We start from the raw sequence: 11,289 nt of genomic DNA on the forward strand, positions 1-11,289 counted from the left end.
TTGTATTTAGCTTATTCTTCAAGCGTGTTGTAAACAAACCTACTACTCTACAATGAGTTCTGAACTCCTTTCTTATGATGAGCTTCAGATGTGGAAAGTCGAAGCTTTGAAAGTATTTTGACGCAAGCGGAATTTAAAGGTTTCAGGAACAAAACTGGAGCTTATTGCCAGGGTGTTTGCTGCATCAGAGACGGGTACACACAGAAGAAGAAGAAAACAGGAACAATAACACAGAAGAAAATCCTAGACACAAACATGCAGAGGAAATAGGGTTAATGGCTCAAGGGAACTAATTAGTGCAGAGCATGAGACAAGAGAAAGAGAGAGATTTGTGCACCTGAGTCTCCTGAGTAAAAACCTGTTGCTAACTGCACTATGTGGTCGATCCACAAAGTTGTCAGCTTGTGTCACTATGGCTTCCTTCACCATCTTGTACCCAGACACAAACACCATCTTGTCACCGCCGAGGCGGACACTGAGCACATTCCCATAAACGTCAGCCAGCTGTAGACAATAAATCAAGGAACAAACACTGATGAATCACTACTTTGACCCACACTGCTGCATCATATTAACCTTTTAAATGGTTCAAAAACAAAACCTACCTATGCACAATGAGGAATCAATGGGCTACCAGGTGTACCAAGATCAAATTTCCATTTATATTTCCAATTTGACCAGCAGATTTCAGTATCCAACATTAATTTCACATTTCCTGAAGTGTGTGACCAATTTCAAACTTACATGCTTGAGGTGAATTCATTTAAATAATTTAAATGGTTTCTATTTTCTTTAGTACATTTTCACAGTTATACATGTGTCTACATAAACCATACCTGTCAACCCTCCCGTTTTTCCCTGGATTATCCCGTATTTTTCCTTCTATCCTGTTTTCCTCCCGTTTAAATATTTTCCCGTAATTATCCCGTATTTTTAACCTTTCAAGGCCTAATTTTAAAACGTGTACAGTGGCCTCCGATAGAGCAGGTGGCAGTATTATGTTTAACATGAGCTGAAAAACGTTATCCGCCAGAAAACACACAGAAGAAGAAAACAGGAACAATAACACAGAAGAAGACGAAAAGAGATGGATAAGTCACAGTGACCGGGAGATAGATGGAGACACAGTTGTACCTGCCAAAAAAGTTTAAACTTTATGAGAGGAGACCTTCCCTTATTTAATAAAAAGCAGAGTCGGATAAACTCATGCTTTTTGTAAAGTGTGTCATTCAGATTTTAGCTTTGCACACGACGGAATAAACGATGTTCGCCAGCATGAACAATCGTCCGAAGCACAAGCACGAGGCACAAAAACATTTACTGTCAATGACTTCATTTGTGACAAGAACTGTGTCGGAGGCAGACCAAGTGACCACAACTCATCAATCAAATAAATTGATGATATTAACTAATAAATATAATACATACATTTATTTTATAAACATGTCTGTACAAGTAATACATACTTTAAATAAACATGTATTTCCTGAATGTATATACCCATCCCTTATATGTTTACATTTACATTACATGTGTAAAATATGGGCGGAGTCCGCCAAAGCATTTCCCTTATTTTGAAATTCCAATGTTGACAGGTATGGGCCGAGACCTAATATATTAGTGTTGAGAGTTGTGCCCCCTCCCCTTACCAAGACCACAAAGTTCTATTAGATCTAGCATCTTAATTTTGAAACTTGAAAACCTAGCTACGCCCCTTACCCTCACCTTAACCATCAAAATACAATCAACTAATACATTATTATGTATTATAACAGATTACTATACCCTGTAGTATGTAACGTAGTTGCAATTAGCCCCACTTGTACTTGCTGCAACATTAAAGTAATGACTACTACACATTAATGCATCTATAGTTATAATCCAGTGATTTAATAGGCTATATTTTATATATGAAATGGGGCGTTCTGTATAATGAGTACTTTAAGAGTGCATTTACTTAAGTAAGTATTTGGTGTGGTTACGTTTGCATCGATAACAGATCTGAGATAGCTACTGAAGCGCATTCCAACTTTTATTTTGAAGTTAAGGCACGCACTGGTCCCCCTGCCCCTTCTCCTTAGGCTACTGAGCTTTGGTTTGTGGTAGCCAAAGCACCGTTCAAATAAACAAGCTATTATTGCCTACCAAAGCTAACAAATGGAGACACTATACAGTTTACTTGGCTGGGAGTGGATGGACTACAGGAGTATTTTGATATTTCTGTGTGTTTTTCTGTTGTTGACTGATGTTTTGAAGAACAGAGCTCCGCCAAATTTTCCTCCTGGACCCTGGGCTCTTCCTTTCCTTGGTGACCTTCTCCGCGTTGAGCCCCACAGATTTCACCTGCAGATCGGAGAGGTAAGCCTATGTTTCAGTATCAGTACACACTGGTGGAAGAACATGCATTGCTTTGAAAACACAGCAGAGAAACATAACATCTATTCGTGCACAGGGAAGATATGGTCTCTCTTCCTGGTTCCAGTGAGGACTCGTGCAGCGGCACTTTGAACAAGCTACAGGCGAGATAGGGACCACTGATCGATTCCTACATAGAAAGAATGCAAATAATGCAGTAGTCGAAGCGAGAGGAAACAAAAGCATGTTTGCGACTACCTACCTTTGGGAACTACTTTTCTCTGTAATGAGCATCAATAAAACAAAGCTGCGTCCAAGGCTCACACACAAGCGCTTCAATTACATCCTGAAATTGGCTGCTACTCAGGAGTTGACGCCTGATATTGATGCACTTGTGACGCTAAAAGATGCCAAGTTTCAAGAGAAAATTAAACAGTGAGAAAGCCTACTTAATGTAAAATGCTGCTTCAGACACTCTGAAGAATATAGTTCTGTGAAAATGAATACTTACTGTGGAAATATTTAAAGACATTGAACATTGTGCAATATAATGTCAGTCAGCAGCTTCAGTACAAAGAGTTTGGTTTGGAGGAACCCTATTGTTCATACACTGCCACAACTTTTATGTATGTTTTATGTATAAATTTTATACATTTGCAAGGCAGGGGGATAACTTAACCTTCTTCCTTAATAGTTCCCACTTTAGTTTGTATGGTGTGGTGTCAGTTCAGGTGGTCAGGATTACTACACAGATGTGGAAATGAATGTACATTTAAAAATAATTTCCATATCTTGACAAGTTGTTTTGATCATAAAGTAAAATACTATATTGTTCAGTTCCAGATCCCTGTGACTAAATGTTTTGTGCCTTTGTAGACACACTGTGATCTGTAAATTGTAATGCACATGTGTAAATGATAAACTGAGGCATAATGTAAAAAGATAGTTCATTAAATGTGAACATTTTCAGAATGTACTTTTACTTTTTTGCACTAAAACGAAGGGAAACATTTGGAGTTGTCGTTATTTATAGGTTATTATGATATGACTTTACTGGTCCGGCCCACTTGAGATCAAATTGGGCTGTATGTGGACCCTGAACTAAAATGAGTTTGACACCGTAAGAGCCTAAATCGTGTAGATCGCAGGCCTATAATGTCAAATTTACCTATAAAGAATCCATGAAATATGCCTCTTGACAATTTGTGACTGCAGGGTTAAGTACTGTATTTATCGTTTTTATGGGCAGGTTTGGAGACGACTATCAGAAAAACATTTGTCACTCTCTCTGCAGTTGCAGCTAAATACATGTAATATCATTAAGGAATTGAACAATTACAATATAATAATCACAGAAAAGCTAATATCTTACACTTTTTCTTTTCAATTTTGCTGAATAAAATCAGAATGGACCACGAATCCATAAACAAAATCAAAAATCAAAAATACTCTCAACTCACTGCTGATGTTTTGAAACCCGATTTGTTTTCGGTGTTGTTTCACAACTGCAACAGCTGATCTGAGCTGGGATGTCATCTGAGTTTAAAGGCACTAAAATCATAATTATATTTTTAGCAATGAATTGGCTAACATTGTAAACCCCCCTGGTGGCTGCAATTCAACACTCATCACCGACTGTGGTAGACTCAAACAACTGACCTCAATTATCTCTCTCTCTCTAGATTTATGCCATTGCTTAACTATTCAAATGAGTCCAACTCATTAGCTATTAATGAAGAACTCATTCCAGTGTGGTTAACGCCAATACTCTGAACCAGAGGTCGTTCTCAAGGCGAGTGACCAGCTACAAATCAAGCAGTATGACACAATAGCTTAAGAAAAATGTCAGAACCAGCAGATCTTTCCAAAAAAGCTGAACATGAAGCATTAAAACAATGAAACTGAGAGTTGAGAAATGAGACCGAGAATTGTTTGCACTCCAAATGATCCTTTCATTCAGAGACAGCTCAAGTTGGCTGGTTGTTAGCAGCTGGCAGCACTTTGTTTTGTCATTAGTCTGTGTGCATACCGGCCCTTTAACTAACATGTGTACACATGCATGTGTATATGTTGCTCTTCTCTGTATTATATATGAGGAAATTTGACCTTGAAGAAAAAAAGGTGTCTTTGTGTCACAGGGTTAAAAGTTTGTGGGACTGAACAACTCTGAGTCATCGCACCGAAACGAGCTTCTAGACCTTTAATTTTACTGCAAATTAAATGATGACAGGAAGAAAAAAACAGCAAAGAAAAGCATTAAAAAATACGTCTGAACAAGGATGAGACACAAAACAGTTTTCTTTTGTTGAGCTCTTCACCTGTTGAGTGATGAGTCATTTTTCTTTTCTTTTTCTTTTGACTCCACGCAGATGTTTTGTACGGCTGCGTCTGAGGAGGTGGTTCGCTGACGGCCACCTTCACACACAAACAATTTCAGACCCAGTCAAGAAAAATAAGTTTTCAAAATCCCTGACAAAGTTTTTGTCTTGAGTAAGGAAACAAACATCAAAACTGTGGGTGAATGAGAATTAGTCATTCCTGAAAGGTTGGTATTCAGCTTAAACCAAAAGTCCTGCATTCAAAATGTTACTGTAAAGTAAAAGTACAAAAAGCAAAAATACTCATTATGCAGAATAGCCCATTTCAGAATTGTATATTCCATTATTGGATTATAATATATTGATGCGTTAATACATTACTGTTGAAGCCTGTAAAGGTGGAGGTAATTTAAACTACTGTATATACTTCTGTGTACCTTTTATGAATTTCTCCCCAGGATCAATGAAGTATTATCTTAACCGATTATTGTACATCATCTGTTATTTGTTGATTATATTTTGTATTATTAACATGAATCTGCAAAGTAACCACTAACTAAGGGTACTAAATGATTTAATATAGTGCACTGATGTATTGTTTTTCTTGACATCCTCAGAAAGTATGTCAACCAAAACCCCAGTCTGCTCTCTGTGTTCAGTTTGCAGAGAAGTATGGAAACATTTTCAGCCTTCGGCTCTTTGGTGGAAGAATTGTGGTCATCAATAGCTACAAGCTTGTGAAAGAGGTCCTTATCCAAAAAGGAGAGGACTACGTGGATCGCCCCATCATACCATTGTTTGACGCACTAGTTGGGAATAAAGGTAGTGTGTGTTACATTGCGTGTTTAAAAGTTGCTAGTTAGTATTTAAATAGAACAGTTGCATCAGACTGACATCATATTAGCTAGTTGTTAGTTATACCCATTTCCAATTACTGTCAGGTCTAATGCTTTACTGTGTTTCCAAAAGGTCTAGTGATATCGAATGGCTATCTCTGGAAGCAGCAGAGGAGATTTGCTATTCGTACACTCAGAAACTTTGGTGTGGGAAAGATGTCCCTGGAGCCATCCATCCAGCAGGAGTGCCAGTACCTCACTGAGGCTGTTGCCCTTCAGCAAGGCACTGAACAAATCTTTTGTTTTTCAACAAGAAGCTGTTAATCAGCTAATGCTTCGTAACCTTTTTTTTTTTTTTTTACCGTGACACATTATTATTATCATGTGTATTGTATGAACATTTGATTCAACTTTGCTCATAAGCCAGACACCACCAACATGTAGCATTGGACCTTAGACCATGTGCATGTGACTCTATTTCCCTCCTTCATTCCCTCAGGGGCCTGTTCATCACCCATAATCATCCTTTCGTCTCATCACACACGTTATGTTTTGAATGTGTGTCCTTTTTCTCTGTGTGTCTTATCTACTTTTTCTCTTTATTTTACAGGCAAGCCTTTTAATGCCCAGTCACTGATAAACAACGCTGTGTCCAACATCATCTGCTGCCTGGTGTTTGGGGAACGCTTTGAGTACAATGACAAGCAGCACCAGTGTGTTCTTCAGAACTTCAATGAGCTATTGTACTTAGAGGGAGGAATATGGGCACAGGTGAGCCTCCTTGATACGCCGTAATCTTTTTTAAAATCATTTATCCAGCCACTCCCCATAAGTTAATCATTATGGGGTGTCAATATCTATTGTGTAAACAAGTTCCAGAATAACATACTTAACATGACATTTAATAAATCAAACATAAAAAGCCATTAAATTAGAAACTGTGACAAAAGTTTTGCTTTTCCTGCTGTGATGTCAAAATATCTGCTGTGATAATGATATAAGTGATACAAACAGATTAGTTTTCAGTCTCCACTTGTGTCTATTGCCTGTTAACAAATGCTCTGGTACCTGTATCCATGCTCTGTAGATTTATAACACATTACCCTGGCTGATGAAGTGGCTGCCTGGACCTCACCAGAGGATATTCACTCTGTCACAATAGTTACTCGACTTCATAGAAATGAAGATCGAAGAACACAGAGAAACCTTTGACCCCTCCGCTCCAAGAGACTACATCGACTGCTTCCTCAGAGAGATGGAAGAGGTGAGTGTTTGTATCCGTCTGTATTGTGTTTGTTGTTCTCTTTGCATTTTATAAGGAAATATATCAACTGATACTAGAAACGTTCTTTTGTGTCATTGATAGACGGAGGACAAAGATTCTGGGTTTGACTTAAAGAACTTGAGTTTTTGCACTCTGGATCTGTTTGTTGCTGGAACTGAAACTACCACTACTACTTTACACTGGGGACTAGCATACATGATCTACTACCCTCACATACAAGGTGCGTGTGTGTGTGTGTCCCAACCCTTTCCTGCATGTTTTGTAAAGTGTCTTTACTAAGTGTGCGGAACGTGTTGCACAGACTCACATTGCTTGTTGTTTACACTGTGCAGAGAGAGTCCAGGCGGAGATAGATACCGTCGTTGGTTCATCCAGGCAGCCATCTCTGAATGACAGAGAAAACATGCCCTATACTGATGCTGTCATCCATGAAATGCAGAGAATGGCCAACATTATTCCCCTCAATTTGGTCCACATGACAATCAAGGAGACCACACTCGACAAGTACACATTCCCAAAGGTACATGATGCACATGTGATGAAGAATTGCTTTATGTGAGCATTTTTGCTCATTGCTTGTTTTTGAAATTGGATTTTCTGGCAGCATAGCTCGGTGCTTCTCAGCAACTCAAAAAACATCCATTTCCCATAATCGGTCAAATATAAGTTTAATAAAAAAGTAAACCAAAGTTGATTTTTAGATTTTTACAGATATGAACTGAATAACCGATAATAAATATAATAATAAAAGCTGCCTTGTGTGGTAAGACATTTGTTTGAAAATCCATGTTATACTTAAAAATAATCAGAATTGATGTAGGAAATACATATATTAATTTATGATAATCTATTATATAAATTAAGGGCCTAAAATGTACAAAGCCACTGTTGCACTTTGGTGCTGCTGGTTATAAATTACCAGGCATTTTACACTTAATGTGTAATTTAGGAGCTCTTTTGATCATATCACACATTCTTAATTAGCCCAGTCGTCATGCAGTTGTGGATTTCCTTTTGTGTTTGAGCCCTTTAAGAAGTTATGGTTCATGTTTGGCTTAATTGTTGAGATTAAAAATGCATTCCTGGTTAATTCACACTAATTCACTAGAAGAAATACCAAAACAAAAGGGAGATATCGGCTTCATTTGCCGTTTTCATTAATGGAATTTTCTCAGGGCACCATGGTCCTGCCTGCGCTGATCTCCGTTCTACGTGATGAGTCAATGTGGGAAACTCCAAACTCCTTCAACCCTCAACATTTTCTGGACCAGGACGGCAAATTTAGAAAGAGAGAAGCCTTCCTTCCTTTTTCAGCAGGTTAGTCAATAGTTACAATCCTCTAAAACTCAGTTATATATTGTTTAAACCTTAAAGGGATAGTTTGGATTGTTTGAAGTGAGGTTGTATGAGGTACTTAACCATATTCAGTGTATTACCTACGGTAGATGGCGGTCTGTACGCACCCAGTTTGGAGAAACAGACAGGAGTACCAGCACGGAAACAAAGCAATATTCTGCTGTGGACAGGAACGGCAGAAAAATGTGTTTTAGCCACTTACAAATTATCCATCCATCCATCCATCCATCGTCTACCGCTTATCCGGGATCGGGTCGGGGGGCAGCAGCTCCAGTAAGGAACCCCAATCTTCCCTTCTCCGGGCCACATCCTCCAGCTCCGACTGGGGGATCCTGAGGCGTTCCCAGGCCAGTGAGGAGAAATAATCTCTCCACCGAGTCCTGGGTCTTCCCCGGGGTCTCCTCCCAGCTGGACGTGCCTGGAACACCTCCCTAGGGAGGCGCCCAGGTGGCATCCTTACTAGATGCCCGAACCACCTCAACTGGCTCCTTTCAACGTAAAGGAGCAGCAGTCACTCTCTGGTCCCCCTTTTTAAATAGGGGAACCACCACCCCGGTCTGCCAACCCCTAGGCACTGTCCCAGACTTCCACGCAATGTTGACGAGGCGTGTCAACCAAGACAGCCCCTCAACACCCAAAGCCTTCAGCATTTCTGGACGGATCTCATCAACCCCTGCGGCTTTGCCACTGTGGAGTTGTTTGACTACCTCAGTGACTTCCATCAGGGATGGCCCTCAAAAGTGACCCCCTCACCCCATACTCCCGCAGCACCTCCCACAGTATCACCCGGGGGACCCCGGACGCCTTCTCCAGATCCACAAAACACATGTAGACCGGATGGGCGTACTCCCAGGCCCCCTCCAGGATCCTTGCAAGAGTAAAGAGTTGGTCTGTTGTTCCACGACCAGGACGGAATCCGCATTGTTCCTCTTCAATCAGAGGTTCGACTACCGGCCGAACCCTCCTTTCCAGTACCTTGGAGTAGACTTTACCAGGGAGGCTGAGAAGTGTGATACCCCTATAGTTGGAACACACTCTCTGGTCCCCCTTTTTAAATCGGGGGAACCACCACCCCGGTCTGCCAACCCCTAGGCACTGTCCCAGACTTCCACGCAATGTTGACGAGGCGTGTCAACCAAGACAAGCTTTGCCACTGTGGAGTTGTTTGACTACCTCAGTGACTTCCATCAGGGAAATTGACGATGATTCCCCATCAGCTTCCAGCTCTGCCTCTACCATAGAGTGAGAGTTAGTCGGATTCAGGAGTTCCTCAAAGTGCTCTTTCCACCGGCCGATAACCTTCTCAGTTGAAGTCAGCAGGGTCCCACCCTTGCTGTACACAGCTTGGATGGTTCCTCGCTTCCCCCTCCTGAGGTGCCGGATGGTTTTCCAGAAGCACCTTGGTGCCGACCGAAAGTCCTTCTCCATAGCTTCTCCGAACTTCTCCCACACCCGCTGCTTTGCCTCTGACACGGCAGAAGCTGCCGCCCTTCTAGTCCTTCGATACCCTGCAACTGTTTCCGGAGTCCTCCCGGATAACATAACCCGGAAGGACTCCTTCTTCAGTCGGACAGCTTCCCTGACCACCGGGGTCCACCACGGTGTTCGAGGGTTACCGCCCCTTGAGGCACCTAAGACCTTGAGACCACAGCTCATCACCCCAGCTTCAGCAATAGAGGTTTTGAACATCGCCCACTCAGGTTCAATGCCCCCAACCTCCACAGGGATGTCTGAAAAGCTCCACAGGGATGTCTGAAAAGCTCCGCCGGATGTGTGAGTTAAAGATCCCCAGGACAGGGGCTTCCCCCAGACGTTCCCAGTTCACCCGCACTACCCGTTTGGGTTTACCAGGTCTGTCCAGAGTCCCCCACCCCTTGATCCAACTCACCACCAGATGGTGATCAGTCGACACCAGGCGCTCGCTGTCGGGCCCTCCCTCTGGGCCTGGCTCCAGACGGGGTCCCCGGGCTTTTTCTGGGCAGGGTCTCTCCTTTCCTTTTCCTAAGTCGTTTTTGAACCATTCTTAGTCTGGCCCCTCGCCTGAGACCAATTTGCCTTGGGAGACCCTACCAGGAGCACTAGGGTCCAGACAACACAGCTCTCAGGTTCATAGGGACACACAAACCTCTCCACCACGATAAGGTGATGGTTCCCAGAGAGGAACTGTTGTATAGTCAAAGTGAATAACAACTCATCTGTTTTGTGTATTCTCAGGTAAGCGCGTGTGCCTCGGGGAGCAGCTTGCCAGGGCGGAGTTATTTCTCTTCTTCACAACCCTCCTTCAGAGGTTTTCTGTATCTCCACCCGCTGGAGAGCAGCCAACTCTTGACTTCAAGTTAGGAGCCACTCTCTGTCCCAAACCTTACAGCCTCTGTGCCGTCCCACGATAACCCACCAACTGTCCCAAACTCTAAAGAAATCAACAACGTGAATCACTATATATCATTGTTATTTTCCTATAGTCTGAGTAAAACATGATTTTTAAAGTAGTTTTCTTCTCCTCAATCAAAAAAGGCTTTTTAAGTAAAACCTTCGTGTTATTAATATGATCTACTGAATTGTAATAAAATCCTTTTCTAGTTTAAAAAAAAGCATCACCGTGATCTAAATTCCTACTTTCCTTTCTACTGCACATTTGATTTTTGTTTTGATTGGCTGAAATTTAACATGTGAAAATAAATGATACTGAGATTCAGTTTGTGCTTCTTATTCAGACCGCCGTGTTCATGTTCACACTGTGGTTTCAGTCTGAGATTTGGCAGGTGAGAAAAACACTAGAGAATACCATGGAGTCAGTGTCCGCTGTGTATCAACCTGAGCATGTGTGATGCCTGCTGTTATTAGGAATGACTCTGCTGTAAACTGGATGTTTCAGACGTTTGTGTGACAGAACATTTGAATGAACAATTCCACCTGTATGTGTTGAATATGAGGTGTCTTCAGCTTGAAGAACTTTATATATAGAAAGTAAGACTTTGAACCTTTAACCTTTTTATATGTCAATTCTGAAGGTGAACAAACCCAAAGCTTGAGGTCTCTTTTATCTTTACGTGAACATGCACTTCATCTCACTTCTGGGTTTTCCAAGTAAAGGTTTTGAAGTTAGAGATGGAAAATAACCAGTGAAGGGAAATCACAG

At 41.4% G+C, this 11,289-nt stretch overlaps 1 protein-coding gene across 1 annotated transcript; it reads left to right on the plus strand.

Annotated features, from left to right (window-relative positions):
* The first annotated feature begins 2,110 nt into the window (after positions 1–2,110).
* Positions 2,111–10,845, plus strand: LOC115007060 (cytochrome P450 2J6-like). The gene is given in 9 exon segments (XM_029429741.1): positions 2,111–2,358; positions 5,333–5,495; positions 5,643–5,792; positions 6,120–6,280; positions 6,597–6,773; positions 6,876–7,014; positions 7,127–7,314; positions 7,970–8,111; positions 10,365–10,845. Coding segments are annotated over 9 exon segments (1,497 nt in total). The 5' UTR covers positions 2,111–2,157; the 3' UTR covers positions 10,541–10,845.
* Positions 10,846–11,289: the final 444 nt, after the last annotated feature.

This window comes from Cottoperca gobio, chromosome 4 (genome assembly GCF_900634415.1).
Source record: "Cottoperca gobio chromosome 4, fCotGob3.1, whole genome shotgun sequence".
Lineage (NCBI taxonomy): Eukaryota > Metazoa > Chordata > Actinopteri > Perciformes > Bovichtidae > Cottoperca > Cottoperca gobio.